Source organism: Lissotriton helveticus, chromosome 6 (assembly GCF_964261635.1).
Source record: "Lissotriton helveticus chromosome 6, aLisHel1.1, whole genome shotgun sequence".
Taxonomy (NCBI): domain Eukaryota; kingdom Metazoa; phylum Chordata; class Amphibia; order Caudata; family Salamandridae; genus Lissotriton; species Lissotriton helveticus.
The window spans coordinates 1,822,557,813-1,822,580,998 of record NC_136067.1 but is presented as its reverse complement, the minus strand read 5'-3'; the positions used below and the strand labels follow the sequence as shown (position 1 = coordinate 1,822,580,998).

The following is a 23,186-nucleotide window of genomic DNA, read 5'->3' as shown; positions in this document are numbered from 1 at the left end:
AACAGAGTGGCAGGCCATTACAAAGGATCAATGGGTGTTGTCTACGCTGCAGAATGGGTACTGTCTTCGTTTCCACTGTCTACCTCCACCAGTTCATCCGATGTCAACGTCAAGCCACCAGCTACAAATGTTAAAGAAAGAAGTAGCGACACTCCTCGAGAAATCGGCCATCGAGAGGGTTCCGGTGGCTCAAAGGGGGAAAGGAGTATACTCGAGGTATTTTCTGGTCAGAAAAAAGGGCCAGAAGGCAGAATACAGACCTATTCTGGACTTGAGAACACTCAATCTACATGTACGAAAAGAAAAATTCCGCATGTTGGCGCTCCATCAAATATATCCACATCTCAGGAAGGGGGATTGGATGTGTTCGGTGGACCTTCAAGACGCATATTTTCATGTCCCGATACGACCAGATCACAGAAGATTCCTTCGGTTCCGGGTGGGGACCTCTCACTACCAGTTCAAAGTCCTTCCTTTTGGGTTGAAGTCGGCCCCCAGAGTGTTCACAAAGTGTGTCGCAGTGGTGGCGGCAGCTCTGCGCCGCAGGGGAGTCTTCGTATACCCATACTTAGACGATTGGCTGTTGAAAGGTCCAACTCCAGACAATGTACGGAATCAATTCCAGACATGCATAGAACTTTGTCAACGTCTAGGCCTGCATGTCAACTTCACGAAGTCGGTTTCCCATCCCACTCAGAAGATTCACTTCCTAGGAGCTCTGCTAGACTCCGAGGTAGGAAAAGTGTTTCCTTCGGAGGAGAGACAGTTTTCAATAGCGCTCAAGTGCCAGCAAGTTCTTCGCAACAGGACTCAGAAAGTGCGACAGATAGCCTCCCTCTTGGGGTCGATGGCTTCCTGCATATTTTTGGTACCGAACGCCAGACTTCGGATGCGTCCTCTTCAGCAGGATCTGGAGGACAAATGGGACCAGCAATCAGATCGATGGGACGATCAGATCACTTTGTCGGAGGTAGCACGAGCTTCCATTCCGTGGTGGACGAAGAAGGAAAACATGCAAGTGGGAGTTCTCTTCAATCAATCTCCTCCTACGCAAACGATCATCACAGACGCATCATTGCAAGGCTGGGGGGCGCACATGGGCCCTCTTCAGGTGCAAGGTCTGTGGTCGTCAAAAGAAAGCACCTACCACATCAACTTGCTGGAGTTGAGAGCAGTCCACCTGGCTCTCAAAGCTTTCCTTCCCTCGATTCAGACAGAGGTGGTGCTAGTACAAACGGACAACACCACCACTATGTACTATTTAAACAAGCAGGGAGGAACCCGCTCAAGGACTCTGTCACTAGAAGCTCAGGGCATCTGGCATTGGCTTCTGGCTCGCAAGTTGTCTGTTCAAGCAGTCCACCTCCCAGGAGAGCAAAACGTGAGGGCGGACGCACTAAGTCGACACTTCCAGGACAGAGAGGACTGGGTTCTCAACGACGAAGTACTAGACGACGTTTTCCAGGCTTGGGGTCGTCCTTCCATAGATCTCTTTGCGGACGACGTAAACAGCAAATGCCCAAGCTTCGCCTCGAGGTTCTATCGACCAGGAACGAGGGGGAATGCTCTTTTGATCGATTGGTCAGGGGAATTTGTGTACGCCTTTCCACCCCTTCCTCTGATCCCGAAGGTGGTGAGCAAGCTGAATCACTCGTGCACAACAATGATCCTGATTGCCCCCGACTGGCCGAGGCAATGGTGGTACACGGACCTCCTTCACCTGTCAGTGTCTCCTCACAAGAGGCTTCCATGCAGTGTGGAAAAGTAAATTTTGCCATGTTCTGTGTCCCTACGCCTCATCCATCATATGTTATGTGTGCATGACCAATATGCATATGTTGTTCCCCATGTCCGATTAATGACGCAATTACAGTTGTGTCCACCTCTGGTATGTCATTTTCCAGTCCTCGTGAATACTACGAATATCAGGCCTATGTAAAGTTACGTTGTCACGTTTCTCAGTGTGCACGTTATTTCATTATAAAGTCCCCGTTTCCAGGCCTCAACAGGGCCCGGACCACAGATTCAGCTCCTGTCTCCTGAAAGCCTCGCTGAGGAGCGATACAGCCCCCACCTGTATCCTCGACCCTTCACTTACTTCCTGCCTAGCAGTGCCCGGTGCAGCTTGGCTCTGCCTCTGAGTCTGCCAAAAGTATGTTATAATTCCAGCTATCAGTTCAGTCCTTCTTCTCTGCATTCCTAAGCTACTGAACTGCATCAATAGTTTCCGTCATTGTCTAGCCTATTCGGCTCCACGTTAGAGAAATACTGTATTAATGGTCATTTAATATTCTTCATCACGCACTACATGTAGAATAATGCATGGTCCAGTCTTAGAATCAAGTTAGCTTTTCCCCTCATGACTCCTAGTTTATATCAACATGTTCCCTAAACATTAGATACCAGATAGGGTTTAGGTACATGTCGCTCCGACCCTCCAGACTCTAGTCTCTGCTCCTAGCACAGAGTTCGTAGCCCCCAGCTTCTCCTAGTAACACGTCATTGCCAGTTTACGCGCACCATTAGGTTAGAGGTCCCGGCTCCTTAGGCAGCCCCCTCCTATGTTTCCGCCCATTCATGACATATTCTGTTACGTTTGCACCACATGTCTATGTATACGCCCAGTTACACCTCTTTTCACTGTTATCTTTCGCGACTGCTACGCGTCACGCCTTCTGCTCCACCCACTGCTACGCCTACTGCAATGTAATGCTATGTGTTTGCGCTATGTATATAAGTCGATGTATTGTTATTAAAAGTTAGCGCGCTCATCCCAGATCAAGCCCCGGCAGCTGCTGGGCCCCAGTTGTCCTGCTGGGCCCTGTTACCCCTGTTCCTATGCAGGTTGTCCTGATCCTGTCCTTATGCTGTAATAAACCTGCAGAAACTCCTACTACCTCGAATCTTGACTCTTATTTTTTGGAGCTATCTGTTATTCATTCATTCATCCAAAAATAGATCCGGTATTATTTATTTATATACCACAGCAGGCCGGACCTGTTATCGAAGATGTGCGGGAGGATTCACCATCCCAACCTTCCGTCACTGAACTTGGCAGCATGGCTCCTGAGGTCATTCAGTACGGCCATCTAGGACTGCCACAAGACTGCATGTCCATTCTGAGAGAAGCACGACGTCCTTCCACGAGACATTCGTACGCATGCAAGTGGAAGAGGTTCTATATGTGGTGCGTGCAGAATGGTCATAATCCGGTGAAGAGTCAGGAAGAGGCAGTTCTTCCATACTTTTTGTATCTTGCTAAAGCAGGTTTGAAGTTTAACTCCATTAAGGTGCATTTAGCCGCTATAACTGCTTATAGGCGATCACCTTCACAAACCTCTTTTTTTCAGTTGCCAGCAGTAAAAGATTTCCTGCAAGGTCTGAAAAAGGTGTACCCTCCTGTACGGCCTCCTTCTCCTCCCTGGGAGCTGAACCTTGTCCTATCAAAGTTGATGGGCCCACCTTTTGAGCCCATTCATAAAGCTACTTTACAGCATATTTCCTGGAAAGCGGCTTTTTTTGGTAGCGATTACGTCAGCCCGTAGGGTGAGCGAAATTCAGGCCCTGTGTACTAAGGAACCGTATACAGTCTTTCATTTGAACAGAGTGGTGCTCAGAACGCACCCTTCTTTCCTGCCGAAAGTGGTGTCAGATTTTCATGTCAATCAGTCTATCTCTTTACCCACTTTCTTTCCTAATCCCTCTACTCCAGCTGAGAGGGCGTTACACTCTTTGGATCTGAAGAGGGTTTTAAAGTTCTATCTAGACAGGTCCAAGTCTATTCGACATTCTGATCAATTGTTTAATAACTATGGATCGATCAGAACTGGCCATGCAGCATCGAAACGTTCCATTTCCAGGTGGATCGTTTCGTGTATCAAACTTGCTTACCAATTGGCGCAAAAACCTTTGGGGTTTACTCCTAAGGCGCATTCCACTAGAGGTAGAGCGGCCACGGCGGCTTACCTACATGATGTGCCCATGTCTGAGATCTGTAAAGCGGCGACCTGGAGGTCTGTCCATACATTTACCAGACATTACTGTCTTGATTCTGACACTAGAGCAGATACCCAGGTGGGCCAGGCCTCACTGAGGAATCTGTTTAACAGCTGAATTATTTGGCTGTCATGACTTGGTTGGGTCATATACTTCTCATTTACCTGCAGGTGGTTGTTGGGCTTGCTATTCTATTCAGTGCTTATGACTATTGATGAGGATCCCCTGGAAGAGAAGGATAAGTTACTTACCTGTAATCCTAGTTCTTTTCCAGGGGTATCCTCATCAAAGTCATAAGCAACCCACCCGCCTCCCCAGGTAAATGAGATTTTGTACTATTTCAATCTTGCGGTTGAGCCCTGTCTTCAGGGTTATGCAAAGAACAACTGACCTAACTGTCACCCCTGAGGCATGATGGGAAGCCTGGGGTCATGGCTGCCTTAAAGGCACGGTGCCAGTTTTTGTTGAAAATGGTTTCATTTTCTATGCTATTGTTTTGCAATGCAGCCTGAGGGCTAACAATGTCTATTTACAAGCAATTTTCAGAATTTATGAGTGGTCTACTCATTAAAACACAAAGTTCAAAGGTTATTTGATCTAATGTGTTTTTACTTGTGCTTCCTTACTAATTGCAGTGCATGTATATGTGTTTACATTGTTTTAGCCTCAGTTATAGAGCTGCATTGGTGTGAGAAAAATAATATATGTACATACATATATGTGGAGCGAGATATATGTGTTTTTTACATATATATTTTTATATTGTTTCCGGGGTCCCGCACATGGGCGGGAATATTCAGTGCTTATGACTTTGATGAGGATACCCCTGGAAGAGAACTAGGATTACAGGTAAGTAACTTATCCGTCCGAACTACCAAGCCATGTCTTTCCCAGACCGGAATCAAGCATCCAAGGACCGATTTCTGGCTATCAGCCTTCATCAGCCTGGATAGCTTGACTCCAGTGGTGTGGAGAGCCTGGGACTCACGTCTGAGCATCCCCAGCCCAATCGGGGTGAAATTGCAAAAAACACAGTTGATGGACATAATGTAGAACAATGTCATACATTCACCCCAGTACAAGGATCTGGGCCTAAATCCATCGTTTTTTTGCACTCCACACCACCCTGGGTTAGACACTGGCTATATGCAAATCAGCTCTGACCCTGTGCCTCATGGGAACAGTCCAGTCCGAACTACCAAGCCATGTCTTTCCCAGACCGGAATCAAGCATCATAGGACCGGTTTCTGGCTATCAGCCTTCATCAGCCTGGATAGCTTGACTCCAGTGGTGTGGAGAGCCTGGGACTCACGTCTGAGCATCCCCAGCCCAATCGGGGTGAAATTGCAAAAAACACAGTTGATGGACAGAATGTAGAACAATGTCATACATTCACCCCAGTACAAGGATCTGGGCCTAAATCCGTCATTTTTTTGCACTCCACACCACTCTGGGTTAGACACTGGCTATATGCAAATCAGCTCTGACCCTGTGCCTCATGGGAACAGTGCAGTCCGAACTACCAAGCCATGTCTTTCCCAGACCGGAATCAAGCATCCAAGGACCGGGTGAGTGTTTGATTTGCTCAAACGCTCAGTCCATCATCCCCTTTTGTATCGCTTTGTTCGCCCTAAGTGTGGCAGGGTATGCTCAGACGTGAGTCCCTTTCTTACTTGGCCACTGGATTCAAGATAGCCTGGCTGATGAGGATTATGAATCCGAAACCGGTCCCAGGATGCTTGTTTCCGGTCCAGGGAAGACATGGCTTGGCAGTTCGGGCTGGACTGTTCCCATGAGGCACAGGGTCAGACTGATTTGCATATAGCCATGTCTGAACTGGGGTGGCCGAGTGAGCTAAAGAAAGGTGATGGAATAAACCCAGATCAGTTGACTGGGGCGAGTGTTTGATTTGCTCAAACGCTCAGTCCATCATCCCCTTTTGTATCGCTTTGTTCGCCCTAAGTGTGGCAGGGTATGCTCAGACGTGAGTCCCTTGCTTACTTGGCCACTGGATTCAAGATAGCCTGGCGGATGAGGATTATGAATCTGAAACCGGTCCCAGGATGCTTGTTTCCGGTCCAGGGATGACATGGCTTGGCAGTTCGGGCTGGACTGTTCCCATGAGGCTCAGGGTCAGACTGATTTGCATATAGCCATGTCTGAACTGGGGTGGCCGAGTGAGCTAAAGAAAGGTGATGGATTAAACCCAGATTAGTTGACTGGGGGTGAGTGTTTGATTTGCTCAAACGCTCAGTCCATCATCCCCTTTTGTATCGCTTTGTACTAGAAATCAAAGCACATTGTGCATATTTTATTCCACAAGCCTTTCTATCCGCTCAGTCAATGTAGCTGTCTCCTAGGCTGCTATTCCCATCTACTTTGTTTCAGCGGCCCTGGTTTTGCCTACTGTACCAGAGGGCCTTCAAACCTCATATCAGGCCATTCAGGATGGCTGAGATGCTGCAAAGTTTGTGACACACTGTGTGCTGGATACTACTGATTTCCTAGGTCAGGCAGTAGACACCAGTGTAGCACTTAGACAACATGCCTGGATGCAGCATACCAGCTTCTCTAGGAACGTCCGTTCCTCATTAATGGACATGCCCTTCAACAGCTCTAGCCTCTTTGGCGAGAAAACAGAGTGGGCACTTGAGCAATTTAAAGATGCCAGGGCCACAACTCGCTCACTAGGCTTCTTTGCTCCAGTGAAACAATATTACCAATAGTTTTGCTTCCTCCATGGCTTCTGTGTGTGCATCAGTACCATCAGCACCGCCATTTCTCGGCTGAGGCTGCTCGTCCTACAGATTATAGGGTTATCAAGGAAGGCAGGCAGCCCAGTCCCATGTGCCGCCATCTGCTGCTGCAGCAAAACTGCTTTAGTGTGTACTTCCAGACACACAGCTACCCTGTCAGAGGCAGGATCTAGCATTTTCTCACAGGGTGACAAGTAATTACTTTGGACAAGTGGGTTTGCAAATTTTATGGGGCTATGTCATAGCTGACATCTTTGTGTTGCAGCACGGATTGCAAGCCCTTCTGGCCAAAGACACCATAGAGAGAGCGTGGCATCGGTAGACTCTTATTTCAACATTCCCATCGTACAGGGTCGCAGATGTTATCTGCGTTTCATGTTGGGGCAGGATAATTTTCTGTTCCAAGTGCTCCCCTGTGGCTTCACCAGTGCCCCTCGGGTGTTCACGAAAGTGAAGGCGGTGGTCACAAAGCATCTTCGGGGAGTTTTGTGAGGCCCTCTTGGACCCACGCTGGTTCTCTTTTTAGTTTTATACTTTACACTTTTTTAGCTGACTTCTTTTTAGATATGTTTTATTTACACAATAGTATTCTAGGAAGATGCTGCACATGCTGCACCTTTTTAGAAAGCCTTTCTTGTTACAATATCTGTGCATTTCGTTCAAGGACAGAACAAGATATCCTAGTGTTTGCCTTGCCCGCTCGGGGACAGCTTCTAACATCTAGACACATCATTGCATCAGAGCTGTACCTCTAACAGTAGATTTATTGTATAAACAGTGCACTGCAATAACAGACGAGGGTCCCTGAGTACAAAGATACTAGGAGAGGGAGGCAGGGAGCAAAATAAAACGAGAACAAAACCTCTCCTAGAAAGCACAGTTAGTACATAGGTAATATCTCCATTAATTTGTATATATCAACATTGTCCCACAACAGTTTATTTGAAAAACATATTTCTTATTTCTTTTTAGACATAGAAGAATAATTTTTATAAATATATACAGTACACTTTAACAAATTAGAAATACACAACAGCCCTCAATCAACCTGAAACAACCAACCATCCTCACATGCAGCCGAACAACCATACACAATTAGACAGCAATAAGAAAATTATACAAAACACTACAAAAGAAGGAAAAAATACACAACATTACAATAATTATAAACAAGAACAAAAAAACAAGAAAAATGCGCCGACGCGCGTTTCGGAAAGGACAACTATCCACAGTTCCTTCGTCAGGGCGCAAAAGAATACAATTCTTCAGAAGCGATGCTTTCTTCAAATTTCAAATGGAAACCAACAATTCAGGTTATAACCAAAAAAGGGGGGCTCAGTCTTGAGTTTTATCAATACATATAGGTTTATTCTCTGTAGGGACAATGAGACAAAATATAATTACATATAAATAATTAAAACAATCAAAGGATTGAGCTGCTGGAAGAACCTTCACCAAGATATATAAACATTGGAAACTCCATGGTGTATGAATAAGAAATAGTGCCAAGATGAAAAAAGAATACTAAGGTGTCATGTAGAAGACCGAAACAGATAAAGAAAAGGATAAGGTCAGTGAAAACCCAACCAGTGAAAAGGGACAAAGAGTAAGTGATTGTCTTACATGCACCCAAGGATTGGAAGGTACCCAAGTAAAACCTACCCGAATATCCAATGCGGGCAGAGTGTCTGGGCAAAGCTCATGGTTCCTAAGATGGTAAACCGCCACGATTCCAGGGGCTAAGGGGCCTAATATGAAGAGAAGATGCAGTTATATCCTAAGTACGTTATAAAGGTATGGGCAATGCAGAACCTGGCCAAGGTCAATAGAATCGCTACCGTCCTATTTACAAGAGATAGCAAGGAGCTCAGGGGAAAAAATGAGCACACGATATAGCGATAGATCCTAGATCCTAACTACGGAAGGAACAATCCCACACTGAATCCAAGCCAGGCACTCCTGAGTGCACCATAAGTCGATGATAATAAGGGGGATCAATTCCTGCAAACTAGCTCCACTAAAAAGAATCTATACTATAGAGGGCGCCGTACTCTACAGGAAGGTTTAGCTACCATTCTGTAAAGTCCTAATGGTCGAGTGACACAGAGTATGACTTACCCCCTGGAAGTATATACCTGAGACAATATTAACAACCGGCTCCTGGCTATAAAGCGAGATGCGGTAACACCACTCAGGGGTAAGGGAGAGCCGATATTCTTATATACTACACAAAAATGAGACAAAAAGGAAAAAGGAGGCTCACGTGATCCAACATGCATATAAAGATCCAGGTTAAATAAAGAAAAGAAAGGAAAAATTACATACCTAGAACTTAATACTACTGACAACATCAAACCGTGACATCCAAGGTGATCGCTCCAGGGAAAACCTCGATAGAGAAACTCCCTCGAAATTCACAGGGACTGTATGAAAATAAGTAGACAAAACCAAATGAATCAGTAAATGGGAAACGTCTATCTAAACCAATGGGTGAAAACGTCCCCGAGTTTAAAAAAAAAAAAAAAAAAAAAAGCATATCCCGATGGAGATTAACTCTCCCATAAACGTACCTGAAGCCAGCAATGCTGGTACTCAAACGGCATGGCGTCTACAGGAGCGCCGAATAAGTAGAGCCTCGCCCGTTCTGCCTCCACATATACCCGTACTCGAGTGAAACTATACACACCTGCATAGCGTGAAGAGGCGCACGCATAGAAAGAGGACTGATGGGGGCCGGTCTGAGCAGCAGAGGCGCCATGATGGAAGAGACGGAGGGAAGTGTATTAACATGGACCCGCACTAATGCACTAAACTGATCACAGGACGGGGGAATAACCATGGCTCTAAAGCCTAAAGCGGCACATAATGGAGTATGTCCAGAGAGATCAATAAGGCCTGGGCAACACCAATAACGTGTGCAAACAGACGCAAGGCGTAGAATAAAAATAAAGAGCGGACTCTCATCCCAATAGCCGCACAATAGATCCTGCACAGAACGCGATAATGACATAGTAACCGGCACTACTCGCAGAGTCCAGGGAAAGCTCACAATGAAGAAAAGAGAAAACAGAAGGAAATAATGATATAAACAAGATGTTAAAAATAGTCTGCTCAGATTAAGCAGAACTACAACCATAAGTCTAGAAAGAGAACATACTTTCTCTAGGATTCTCCATTTAATGTCACCCACTGGTTAGCCTCCGCTTTTGGAGGGTACTGCTATACACTCTATGCAAAGCATGTCTATCATCTGATAGAGACATCTAGGCGCAGATTCCTTAACTTTGAATATTCCCAGACGTCAGACTGGAACCAAAATATTTTTTCCCTTGGGGTTCAGGGGGGGTCATGTTCCAGGCTGCCAAAGTCACCTGCTACCCCAGAAACATTACAGGTTCGGGTGAGGCCTTGTGAGCTAGCTAGTAAATGGGCCAGAAGTCTCTGACGGTGTAGATGGACTCAGTCCCTGCACACTGATTTCTTGTTCTAATAATACACAGTTCTACCTATTCTAGTGGAAACCGTATAACAAGGTAAGGGGTTCCACTTGATCCCTACCTCTACAACGGTTGTCTCCCACCTCAAGGATACTGCGAACCTCCTAATATTGCTTGGGTTGTTGGGATTCACTATCAACGTGGCGAATTCACACCTGACTTCTTTCCAGATTCTCAAGATCATAGGAGCCATTCTCGACATGGTACAGTTTTGTTCCTTACCTTGGAGCGGGGAGTGCATGACATTCAGACTATGATCCAGATGTTTCATCCTCTGTCCTGGATCTTAGCGAGGATGACTTTTAGGCTGCTCGGACTGATGGCCTCAGGTATCCTGATAGTGAAGCATACCAGGTGGCTCTGGGATCTGAAGTCCTAATAGGCACAGTATCAAGGGAATTCCTCCAATCCAGATTTCAGAGGAGACTGCAGAAGACCGGCAGTGGTGGCTGATTAATCTTGATTGAGTCAGTGGCAGAACCCTCGCCTTACCCTACCCAGAGCACATTGGTGTCAGATGCATCACTTCTGGGATGGGAGGTCAACTGGGAGAGGCAGCGATCAGAGGCATCTTGTCTCCGGCAGAGGCCTTGCTCCACATTAACATGCTGGAGGTGCAGGACAGTCACTTGGCATTAAAAGCTTTCCTACCCACCATCAAAGGGAGGCTAGTGATGGTGTTCATGGACAACACCACAGCCATGTGGTACTGCAACAACAAAGGCGGAGTGGGGTCATGGGCTGTCTGTCAGGAGGTGCTACGCCTATGGCGATGGCTAGTTTACCTGGGGATTTTCCAGATGGCACACTTCTGGTGGCATCTTAAAACGTCAGGGAAGACAAACTCAGTTGACAATGGCAAGCAGACCACAGACAGCAGCTATATCCGGGGGTGGTGCAAGGTATCTTCCACTAATGGAGAGCACCTTGGCCTGTTCCCTTAGCCAAACCAGAGAACGCATAATGTCAGCATTTTTGCACACTGGAGTTTCCAAGACAGCTCTCTCTTGAAGGCTTGTTCTGCTTAGAGTGGACCTCGGGACTCATGTATGCCTTCTCGCAGCTTCCTCTTCTGCACTGAGTTCTGGTGGCAACAGAGTGGCAATGAGTGTGCCACCCGGAACTCCTGGGCATGAACATCTGTCCTTCTATCAGGCTGCCTTTTCAGGAGGATCTTCGGTTGCTGCATCAACGAAGGGTGGGTGCTGCACCCAGTCCTCTGCAATTTTCATCTTGATGCTTGGAGCTTGAACTGCAATAGTTGTGCAATGGTTCAGCCTACATGTAGCTCCCCACATCCTTTCCAAAGTGGAGCTACATTGGCATGGAGCTGCACAATGTGACTTAACTACGCACAGAGGTTCTGCTGAAAAATATCTGGATCCAGTCTGATCCCTTGAGAATATTCAAAAGGTGAGGAGCTTACGGTGAGATAGAGTACGCACCAGAAAGATTTTAACCGAAGGCAAGTAACTTGTTTATTCAAATTGTGGATGAAACGTTGGGTTGAGTTAACTGAGCGGCTGTTCAACTGTAGTGTTGGCAATAAATGGACTTTGACATTCAAATCTTCCAGTGTGTAATTCTAACAAGATGAAGGTTGCCTTCAAAATTAGATATCCGGTTTTGGCTGTCTCATATTTAAGTAATAAGTGAACCACTTTGTATTTTTAAAATGACCTGTACCGTAAAAGCCATACAAAATCAATTTGCTCCTATTTTTTTTTTATGTTAGTTATCATGCTTTTTCACAAAAACTAATTGGATAATCACTGAAGTAACTATAACTTGTGCCCCTGCCATGCACAATGTTGTCATCAATAATGTAATTTTAGATGTCACATGAATGTTATCAATGCTGTCATACCACGTGTTATGAGTGGTGTAACAGCCAAGATTGTCGAGCGTCTTGTCAGTACTACCCTCTCCAAACATCTGGAACGTCATCAATTATTAGATGATCAATTTGGTTTCCGGCCAGCTCACGGGACCGAAACAGCCTTAATCACCGCCATGGATGAGCTTCAGAGGCGTGCAGATAGGAGGCAGGCAGCGTTTCTGATCCTGCTAGATATGTCTGCCGCCTTTGATACGGTTAACCACAAGATCTTGTTGAATCGGTTATCTGAGGCTGGGGTGAGAGGTACTGCTTTGTTGTGGTTTCGATCATTTTTGCAGGATAAGCAGCAGGCGGTGTCTTTGCCCCCCTTTCAATCGGCCTTCACTCTATCTCATGGGGTCCCTCAGGGCTCAGCAATTAGTTCAATACTTTTTAATTTGTATCTCAGACCTCTGATTTCACTCATTGAAACCTATAACATCAGGATTGTAAATTATGCCGACGACACGCAGATGATCCTCTCCTTTGAGGGAGAGGAGTCAACATCTGCGGAGGTTTTCCACAATTGTCTGCGTGATACGTCACGATGGCTAAAGGATAACTCCCTTCAGTTTAACTCTGGGAAGACGGAGGTGCTCTTTAGCGCCGGGAATAAGATCTCCCGTCCGTTTTCAGATTACTTTTGGCCTCCTGAAACAGGGACCAAAGTCCGGCCTGTGGACTCAATCCGTAATTTAGGGGTCATGCTAGACCAAAGGCTCAGCATGGAGACTCATGTAAAAAAGACGACCGCCTGTTGTTTTGCCATCTTACGCTCCCTGAGGAAAGTCTTACCTCTTCTACCATCTCAAGCTCGTGCTCAAGTGGTAAGGTGTACAATCCTCAGCAGGCTGGACTATTGCAATGCCCTTTTGCTGAGGTTCCCTGAGTTTTTGTTGGACAGGCTCCAAAGGGTCCAATCAGCGGCTGCTAGGTTGGCTCTGGGGCTTCCTAGAAGAGCACATGGGCCGTCCACCCATGGGAAGCTGCATTGGCTGCCAGTGAGGCAGAGGATACAATTTAATGCCCTCTGCCTAGTTTTTAGGGCTCTCCATGGAATCGGTCCTGCCCCCCTGCAATCGAACTTTGTTTGGTACACTCCTACTAGGCAGCTCCGATCTTCTGCGGCCAAGTTGGTGAAGGTACCTAGATTCAGGAAGGTTAGAGCTGGAGGCAGATCCTTTGAGGTGGCAGCTGCCAAATTCTGGAATCTGCTCCCGCTTGAGATTTATTTATTTATGGTCTTGTATCGCGCCTGAATAAACCCCCGAAGGGGTATCTCCGCGCTTTTGTCTGGTGGAAGAGCATAGGATGTACAGATGCGAGCTCAGAAGTGGCTAAGTGAGGGTGGTATAAATTAACTATTGGTGAAAAGATGGGTTTTGAGGGTTTTCCGGAAAGACAGATGATTGGTGATTTGTTTCAGTGTCTGGGGGAGAGAGTTCCAGAGTGCTGGGCCTGTGTGTGCCAAGGCTCGGCCTCCCTGTCTAGATTTTTTTATTCTGGGCACTTGCAGCAGCTGAAGGTTGCTTGAGCGTAGTGATCGCCCAGGGACATAGGGTTGAAAGATTTTAGTCAGGTATTTTGGCCCCATTCCAATCAGGCATTTGTGAATGGACCAAAGAGTTTTAAACTGAGCGCGTTGCCGCACAGGGAGCCAGTGTAGTTCTATAAGCAGAGGTCGGGAGGGAGTTCTAGGTGGAGCATTTAGAACTAACCTCGCCGCCGTATTTTGGACTACTTGCAGTTTGGTAAATTGGCCTTCGTTAGATGATAGGAGAAGGCCATTGCAGTAGTCCAATCTGCTGATGACTAGAGCCTGAACTAAGGTCTTTCTATGAGTGTCTGGGAGGTATGGGAACACTCTTCTCAGAAGTCCCATCGCCCGGAAACATGTGCTGGCAACTTGGTTAACATGATCTTTGAATGTTAGGGCTTGGTCGAATAGTACCCCCAAGTTTTTCACAGTCTGTTTCGGGGTTGGAACAGGCCCTAATTCTAGAGGCCACCACTCATCAGACCATAGTTTCCCCGCCTCCCCAAACAGCAATACTTCAGTTTTGCCCACATTGCATTGAAGGCAGTTCTTAGCCATCCACTCGGATACTGCCCTCATTCCATCTGCAAAGGATTGTTTTAAGGCAGGTGTAAAGGTTTTAAAGGGAACAGGAGTTGGGTGTCATCGGCGTATGACACCGGGGTAAACCCAAAGGACCTCACTAAGTCGGCCAGGGGGGCCACATATACATTAAATAATGTTGGGCTTAGGCATGAGCCCTGTGGCACTCCCCTGGTGAGCTCCCTAGAGATGGATTTATGGGAGCCCAACCTGACTTCCTGAGAGCGACCAGAGAGAAAGCTCTCCATCCAGGACAGCGCTGAGCCCCCCAATCCCACCTCCTCTAGACGACCGAGAAGCACCTGATGAGACACCGTATCGAAGGCAGCGGATAAGTCCAACAGCACCAGAATCATAGACCCCCCCATCATCCAGTGTCATCCTGATGTTATTGGTCACTGCCTGGAGGGCTGATTCGGTGCTGTGGTTAGGCCTGAACCCAGATTGAGATTGGTCCAGGCCATCCGTTGCCTCGATATAGTTTGAGAGGTGGGTATTGACGTGCTTCTCAGTCATCTTCCCTATGTGTGGTAGAAGGGAAATGGGCCGCAGGTTGGGGAGGTCTGTCCAGGGAGAGGCCGACTTTTTCCTTATAGGGTTCACCACCGCGACCTTCCATTCCCTTGGGACCTGACCTACCGCCAGTGAGATGTTCATCACAGACTGTATAGCAGGTCCCAAGAGGGTGATCGGGGGGGAGCATTTTAGCTGGAAGGAGGTCGTTGGGAGACCCAGTTTTTATATGGTTGATGAGAGGTGGTAAATCAAGATCGCTAACTGGTGGGAAAGAGAGTAGTGAATTATTATTTGTGTTCTGATTTGACAGACCTGTAGGGAGAGGGAATATTATTCCAGCACCATTAGATGCTAGGATTTTATTATAAATGAGGTTGATTTTGTCCTCAAAGAATATGGAGATCTCATTGCATAGAACTTGGGAAAATTCGTCAGGGCTCTCACTAGCTGTGGGTTTTACAAAACTCTGTGATATTTTGAACAGCTCCTTTGGACAATTACCAGCCTCTGCTAATTGTAAGGAAAGACAGTTCTTCCTAGCTTGCTTTATGTTTTTATAGTATGTTAACTGGGCCTTTTGGTAAATTGTCCTTTTTTCTTCAGTTTTTGATTTCCTCCATACTTTTTCTAGACGCCTGCATTTCTGTTTCTCTATTCTAAGATCTGGTGAGTACCATTTTTTTTGCTTGGTTGTGGGATATTGCTTGTGAGGTTTAAGTGGGGCCAGAATGTCGATGGCTGATTTTAACGATTTGTTGAGTTTCCCTAAAGCAGTATCAGCTGTGTCATCATCGGTGAATATAGGTTGTATCCATTTGTCCCGCAATTTATCCACTGATATTTTATGCCATTGACGGCGCAGTATTGGCGGGAGAAGTTTTTTTTGTATAGGTTTTATTGGACCAGTGAGGAGGAAAAACTCTATCAAATAGTGATCAGACCAGAGGATTTCTTTGGCCGGGAGGCAGTGTACTTTTGAACAGTTGGAGAATATTAAATCAAGGGTATGGCCACCTGTATGGGTTGTACCTGTATTTATTATTTCTAGCCCTAAGGTGGACAGATCTGATTTAAGTGCAATTGTTTCCGGGTGTGCTGGTTTATCCAAATGTACATTAAAATCTCCGAGAAGGATAAAGTCCTCTTTAGCTTTAAAATGGGGGGCTAAGAACTCCAGCAAGGATAGGGCAAAATCTGGTTTGGAACCTGGAGGGCGATATACCAGAGCGCCTTTCCAGTGGATGTGACCCTCCAATTTGATTTTAAAAATCATTATTTCCAAGTAGGGACTTAACCTTTGATCTAGGATGGTTACATTAAATGCGTCCTTATATATGATGGCTAAGCCACCACCTGTTTTATTTGGGCGGTCAAGGTGAGTTATTTTATAGCCTGAGGGGACCCCTAGAGTAATGGCAGTAACTGTGTGGGGTTTCATCCATGTCTCGGTGAGATAACAAATGTCAGGCTGCATGGTGTTGATAAGATCCCATAACTCTGTTTGATGTTTGGGGAGGGACCGGACATTTAAAAGGAAGCAGTTTAATCCCTGGTTCTTGGGGGCATTGTTAATAGTGCTCATCCTGGCGGGTAGGGATTGAAAGCGGCATGTCAGGCATGAGAAGCCACCCTCAAGTTGTAAGCAGGGAATGTGTGTGCCGCAGCGTTCTCTGAGTTGTAAATCGAGAAGAGATTTGGCAGAGTATGTTCTACTCCTAATACCTGTGGTACCTGCGTGTTTTGTTGATGGATCCATCGCCTCTTTGCCTCGTCCTGTCACGGACGGGCGCAGACGGGCAGCTCTTTGGCTGGTCTTCGGCGTCGCTGCGGCGCCGCTGCGCGCTAGAAGGGGGCGATGGCTAAATAGGCCAGCAAAACGCAGCCACTAGAGCGCTAAGCGCTCAGGAAGTGCCCCAACAGGAAGTGCCTGGCTCTCCCTGACCCGCCCTCCGCGCAACGTATTGGCTACCGCGTCGGACCGGGGCGGGCAGGAGGCAAAGACGAGCACAGGCTTCCCTCAAGTAAAAGTTTCCTCCCCCTTGTAATCAGGAGCGAAGGGAAATACTGGTAACGACCAGCAGATAACCAGCAAGAAAAGTGTTGGTGCAGTGAGTGTGAGTAAAGTGAAATTTAAATTTTTAAAAGTACAAGAAACATACAATTTGTTCCGGTTTTAAAAGACAAGTATCAACATTGTTTTTCAGTCAACAAATGTTAACAAGCATTTGCAATGCAATAGGTCTCGCATTAGGGAAGTTTGAGCTATGGGGATTGTAAATGACACATTTTTTGTTTATGTGTTGGTTTTGAAAATAGCTAAATTAATAGCTTTGTCATTTACAATGCCAATAGTTATAACTTTCGCAAATGTGACACCTATAGCATTTGTAATGCAATAAGTGTTGTATTTACGTGAATTAGATGTATTGATATTACAAATAACAATGGCTTTTATTTTTTTTATAATTAATACTTAAATAAAAGTTATTGTAATTTATAATGGCAATAGCTTAAACTTTTGTAAATAACCTTTGTGAAGATTATGTTCAGTGTATTTTATTGTGACAAAAATCCAAGAACAGAAGTGAAAAATTAACATCTTTTTGTGACATTTGTAATAAAGCTTGAAACATTGAGAGAACATATTTGAACCAGTTGTTGTTGAATGGTTGCACAGATTGATGCTGTGGGGGCGCGGAGTGACGTTGTGGTGGCGACGAGTGATGCTGTGGCGTTCAGTGATGCTGTGGTAGCGCATAGTGATGTTGTGGTGCCCCTGAGTGATGCTGTGGTGGCCCTGAGTGATGCTGTGGTGGTGCTGAGTGATAATGTGGTGGTGCTGAGTGATAATGTGGTGGTGCTGAGTGGTGCTGTGGTGGTGCTGAGTGATGCTGTGGTAGTGCTGAGTGATACTTTGGTGATGCTGAGTGGTGCTGTGTTGGTGCTGAGTGATAATGTGGTGGTGCTTAGTGATAATGTGGTGGTGCTGAGTGATGCTGAGTGATGCTGGTGTAGCGGTGAATGATGATGTGGTGATGCTGAGTGGTGCTGTGGTGGCGCTGAGTGATGCTGGGGTGGTGCTGAGTGGTGCTGTGGTGGTGCTGAGTGGTGCTGGGGTGGTGCTGAGTGATGCTGTGGTGGTGCTGAGTGATGCTGTGGTGGTGCTGAGTGATGCTGTGGTGGTGCTGAGTGGTGCTAAGTGATGCTGTGGTGATGCTGAGTGGTGCTGTGGTGGTGCTGAATGATAATATGGTGGTGCTGAGTGATAATGTGGTGGTGCTGAGTGGTGCTGTGGTGGTACTGAGTGGTGCTGTGGTGGTGCTGAGTGATGCTGTGGTGGTGCTGTGTGGTGATGTGGTGGTGCTGAGTGATACTGTGGTGATGCTGAGTGATAATGTGGTGGTGCGGAGTGATGCTGGGGTAGCGCTGAGTGATGATGTGGTGATGCTGAGTGGTGGTGTTGTGGTGCTGAGTGATGCTGGGGTGACGCTGAGTGATGCTGTGGTGGTGCTGAGTGGTGCTGTTGTGGTGCAGAGTGGTGCTGTTGTGGTGCAGAGTGGTGCTCTGGTGGTGCTGAGTGATGCTGGGGTGGCGCTGAGTGATGCTGAGTGATGCTGTGGTGGTGCTGAGTGATGCTGTGGTGGTGCTGAGTGGTGCTGTGGTTGTGCGGAGTCGTGCTGTGGTGGTGCCGAGTGATGCTGTGGTGGTGCTGAGTGATGCTGTGGTGGTGCTGAGTGATAATGTGGTGGTGCAGAATGATAATATGGTGGTGCTGAGTGGTGCTGTGGTGGTGCTGAGTGGTGCTGTGGTGGTGCTGAGTGATGCTGTGGTGCTGCTGAGTGGTGCTGTGGTGGTGCTGAGTGATAATGTGGTGGTGCTGTGGTGGTGCTGAGTGGTGCTGTGGTGGTACTGAGTGGTGCTGTGGTGGTGCTGAGTGATGCTGTGGTGGTGCTGTGTGGTGATGTGGTGGTGCTGAGTGATACTGTGGTGATGCTGAGTGATAATGTGGTGGTGCGGAGTGATGCTGGGGTAGCGCTGAGTGATGATGTGGTGATGCTGAGTGGTGGTGTTGTGGTGCTGAGTGATGCTGGGGTGACGCTGAGTGATGCTGTGGTGGTGCTGAGTGGTGCTGTTGTGGTGCAGAGTGGTGCTCTGGTGGTGCTGAGTGATGCTGGGGTGGCGCTGAGTGATGCTGTGGTGGTGCTGAGTGATGCTGTGGTGGTGCTGAGTGGTGCTGTGGTTGTGCTGAGTGGTGCTGTGGTGGTGCCGAGTGATGCTGTGGTGGTGCTGAGTGATGCTGTGGTGGTGCTGAGTGATAATGTGGTGGTGCAGAATGATAATATGGTGGTGCTGAGTGGTGCTGTGGTGGTGCTGAGTGGTGCTGTGGTGGTGCTGAGTGATGCTGTGGTGCTGCTGAGTGGTGCTGTGGTGGTGCTGAGTGATAATGTGGTGGGTAATTAATAAAACCACTTATGCATAGCTGGGAGCTGCTTTATTGTAAGCAACAGACATGCTACATGCGCTGCACAACGAGTGTTTGCTTATGGTTTGAAAGGCATGTGGGGCCCCGTTTTTTAAAGGTTAAATGACACACTTTAAAGGCAACATTAGATCCCAAGTGGCAGGCACGCTGTATGCGCTGCAGAACGAGTGTTTGCATATGGGTTGACAGGTGTGTGGGGCCCCGTTTTTAAAAGCTACATTTGATGCTTTAAAGACAGCATCGGATCCCAAGTGGCAGTCGCGCTGTATGCACTGAACAACGAGTGTCTGCTTACAGGTTTAAAGGAGTGTGGGGCTCTAGATTTTTTTAGATAAATTCCACACGTTTAAAAATCCCTCATAACCTCTGCAATATTTTGTTTAAGCTGTAACAGTATTTTTTTAACTATACAGTTAAACCACAAATAGCTGTATAATACTATATACCAAGCATACACAATTATTAAAAGACATAGGAAAATAAGGCCTACATTTATCGCACAATACATCTTTAACGCAACATTTATAACAAAGTACCAGATGCAGCTAACCTCTGCAACAGGTTTGTAAACAAACGGCGAGAAAAGTGATAAAACCCACGCCCCAGCTCCACTTCTAAAGAGAACACAATTAATTTTATGGTGGACCAAAAGCATAATATAAAACTTATGCTTATCTCCAGGAAGCGCAATAAAGATGTGCGTCTGTGCTCAAGAAAGCATGCCATGCAAGCTACTTTGCATTACGTATCACATGTGCAAAACGCACAGGGCAAAGGAGTACACTATTATATAGCATATACTTGTTTTCTACATTTATATGTTTTCTTTTTTATTAATTATCACGCACACGGACTGCTTATTTTAAACTAAATAGTCCTATTGCAGAGCTCTTCGCTAGCAGTACTACGGATTTTACTTGTAAATATAAAAAGCTCTTATGCGTAAAACATCAGTCTCTGCTGTAAAAATAAACAGATCACCGTGGCGTGTTCGCAATGCACAGCCATAGCTCTACTTAAAATGTATGTTATACCACAGGGTGTAGACATATGTTGTCGGGATGCCAAACATTTTTAAACACAATTGCAGGAGGTGAAAATACTATAGTTTAAATAACCAACCGGTGTGCAGCACCAATAGAGCCCGCGTTTCCCAGAGAGCCGAACCGGTTCCTCAGTTGCATGGCAGCGGTTTAAACTACATTTATGCTAAATCAGAAGGGATGTGGCGGCAACGATACCAAATCCAGTTTTAGCTACCTCTGTGCGCGTAGCTTTGTATCTGTGCACATCATACACAGTACAAAAAAGACATCATTCCGTGCTAACAAAACAAATATGTTTTAGGTAATGTAAATAGTGCTGATAAAAAGCACGGTTACAACTACGGGTGAAATTGGCAATAAGTAAACCTGCATAAAGACGCACACCGTTTAACAGTTAAAAACCTTACATTTTAAAGTGCAAATCTGTAATATACCATAGCTAGGAATGTAATAAACGTAAGTGCTGTTTGTTAGTTAGCTCCGTATATTACCTCACACATAAATGTTTAGCGCTGCTTGAATTGTAAAAATAACTCCTGTGCCTGCCCACTAAAATATGCTTGTTCTTAAAAAAAACATGCGATCCCAAGCAGCAGCTGCGCTGAATACGTGACACAACGAGTGTCTGCTTACACATTTAAAAGCGAGTAAGGCACTCGTCTTTCTTTTTTTTTACCAAAAAGTCTATAAAACATCGGGATTGCTAACAAAATATCACACGGAGTAGCGCTGCACATTAATAATAATTTCGAGCACTTTGCTATTTAGATTGTAACAGCGCAGCCTCCTCGATCCTTTTCAATTAGCATCAGCTACAATAGTTATATTCAGGGGGTACAACACGTTTAAAAGCATATTGTCCTCAAAAAAACTCCTGATCCCAAGCAGCAAACATGCGAAATACGTCCGACACAGGTTACAAAGCATATAGAGCCCTCCTCTTTCTATAACTAAATTGCTTGTTTTTAAAAAAAACACATGATCCCAAGCAGCAGCCGCGCTGAATACGTGACACAACGAGTGTCTGCTTACAGATTTAAAGGCGAGTAAGACGTGTAAGGCTATAAAACATCGGGACAGCTAACAAAACCTCACGTGCTTAAACAAACAAGAACATCGCCAAAAGAAACAAGACGGAGGGAAGAGAGGGGAGGGGGGAGGAGAAATGCGACACGGCGGGAAGGGGCAGGCAGGATGACTCAGGGGAGGGGGCGGAGCGGGGCAGAGCGGCATGTGGGTGTGAAGAAGCCGGGCCTTTGAAGTGAAGCTAAGCTTCACTTCAAAGGTGTCGGAGGAATGCGGGCGGCTGTGCACGCGCTTTTAAGCTCAATGCACATGCGCATTGAGCTTAAAAGTCACGGGCACTGCAAGGAATCGCCACGATTCCTTGCAAGTTAGATAAAGAGTCGATGAGCCCCTATAGTCTCGCTTGCTCGATGCGCATGCGCATCGACAGGCGAGACCTAAAAATGACCCGCAGGTAGTCTCCTTACACTCGCATACAACAGTTATGGGCTCAGCGCGAAGCACAATGGTTTTTACCTCCGGCAGACAAGCGGAGTGGAGAAATCACGGAACTTCTTCCGTTTAGGAGAAAGATCAAAACATGGTTGTTTCCCAAGGCAACTCCTTGAAAGGTCACGCTCCTTCTGTTACCGTCCGCTTCTCTGAACCAGTCAGCGCCAGGATGCCTGCAAGGTGACAGTGCGCTTAATAAGTGTCTTAAATAAATAATAAATAAATGAGTGGTGTAATATGTCCGGTAATGAGCAGCGCATGGCGAGGGCATATGTTATAGTTACTTCAGTTAACTATTACTGGTAAGTTTTATTGTTTTTTTTTTCCTTAATGTGAATGTGGGATGGAGTGTTGTAGATTTGGAAACATCTCCTCTAAGTTTCGAAATTATTAGTTGTTTTAAAATAGCTATGGCAAGGACCTCTTGGAAATGTTTGGACCATGAGGCATACAATTGGAATGATTAGTCTCCATTGTAAGTTGTTTTGTGTTCTACTTCACTTAGTTGATTGTTTTATTATGGGTGATGTGCATATTTTAATTTTCTTGTTCTCTATCTTTGTTTTCTGTTGGCAGAGTGAACTGAGCCCTCCTATGTTAATAGAGCACCCTTTGCGATGTTTGGTGTTATGCGCCCAGGTTCATGCTGGGATGTGGAAGAGGAATGGATTTTCTCTCGTCAATCAAGTATGTGTTCCATTAGTTGCCTTGATACATTATATGAAATTTGAAGCTTTACATTATAGGCTCTTTGAAGTTATATGTGCTGAATAATTAATATCTGCATGTGGAGTTAACAAAACACTTCATGCATATGAAAACAGATTTTAAGATATAAGCTCTGTCATTTGTAGACAGAAAGCCTCTTCATAGCATAATAAAGCCTATGAATGTCAATTTTTTCCAATGACATGAAGCAACTTTTTACTACAGCAGCCCAACACTGCTGTTAATATAAGAGAATTAGTCAGAAGAAGGGAACAATGCAGGAGAAGAGCCTCGTAGGCGGCATGCAGTGTCAAACTGTTGAAAACATGCACTGTCACATTAGGGAGTCAGCAGCAGCTTATCTTGTATGCTTTGTACTGGCAGTTGCCACAGAAGCTCAGTTATTCTTTACTGTTCATGTGAGAAGGATCTCTGAGCACTCCCTGGGTTGTTTTATTCTCATCATTTTTGCTGTCAGTACATTATTTTGCGAGCCACTAAAAATGCTGAGTCTCACATAAAGTTTTCAATTAATTCATGATGTTATATAGATCCATATCGTGATTCTGAAAAAATCATACTGAGTACTGCAAAGTGCATTCACACGTGCTTGTGACGTACTCAATTGTGAAAATCCGTTAATGGCTCTGAGTTATAAATCTAGTATA

General features: G+C 45.9%; 1 protein-coding gene across 2 annotated transcripts in view; it reads left to right on the top strand.

The window, feature by feature from the left end:
• The window catches only part of UBR2 (ubiquitin protein ligase E3 component n-recognin 2), a 1,610,484-nt gene that overhangs the window by 430,373 nt on the left and 1,156,925 nt on the right, over nt 1-23,186 (top strand). For both annotated transcript variants that reach the window (XM_078649714.1, XM_078649715.1), the window contains exon 17: nt 22,387-22,497. In XM_078649714.1, the coding sequence (XP_078505840.1) occupies nt 22,387-22,497 (111 nt within the window). The remainder of the gene's footprint in view (nt 1-22,386; nt 22,498-23,186) is intronic.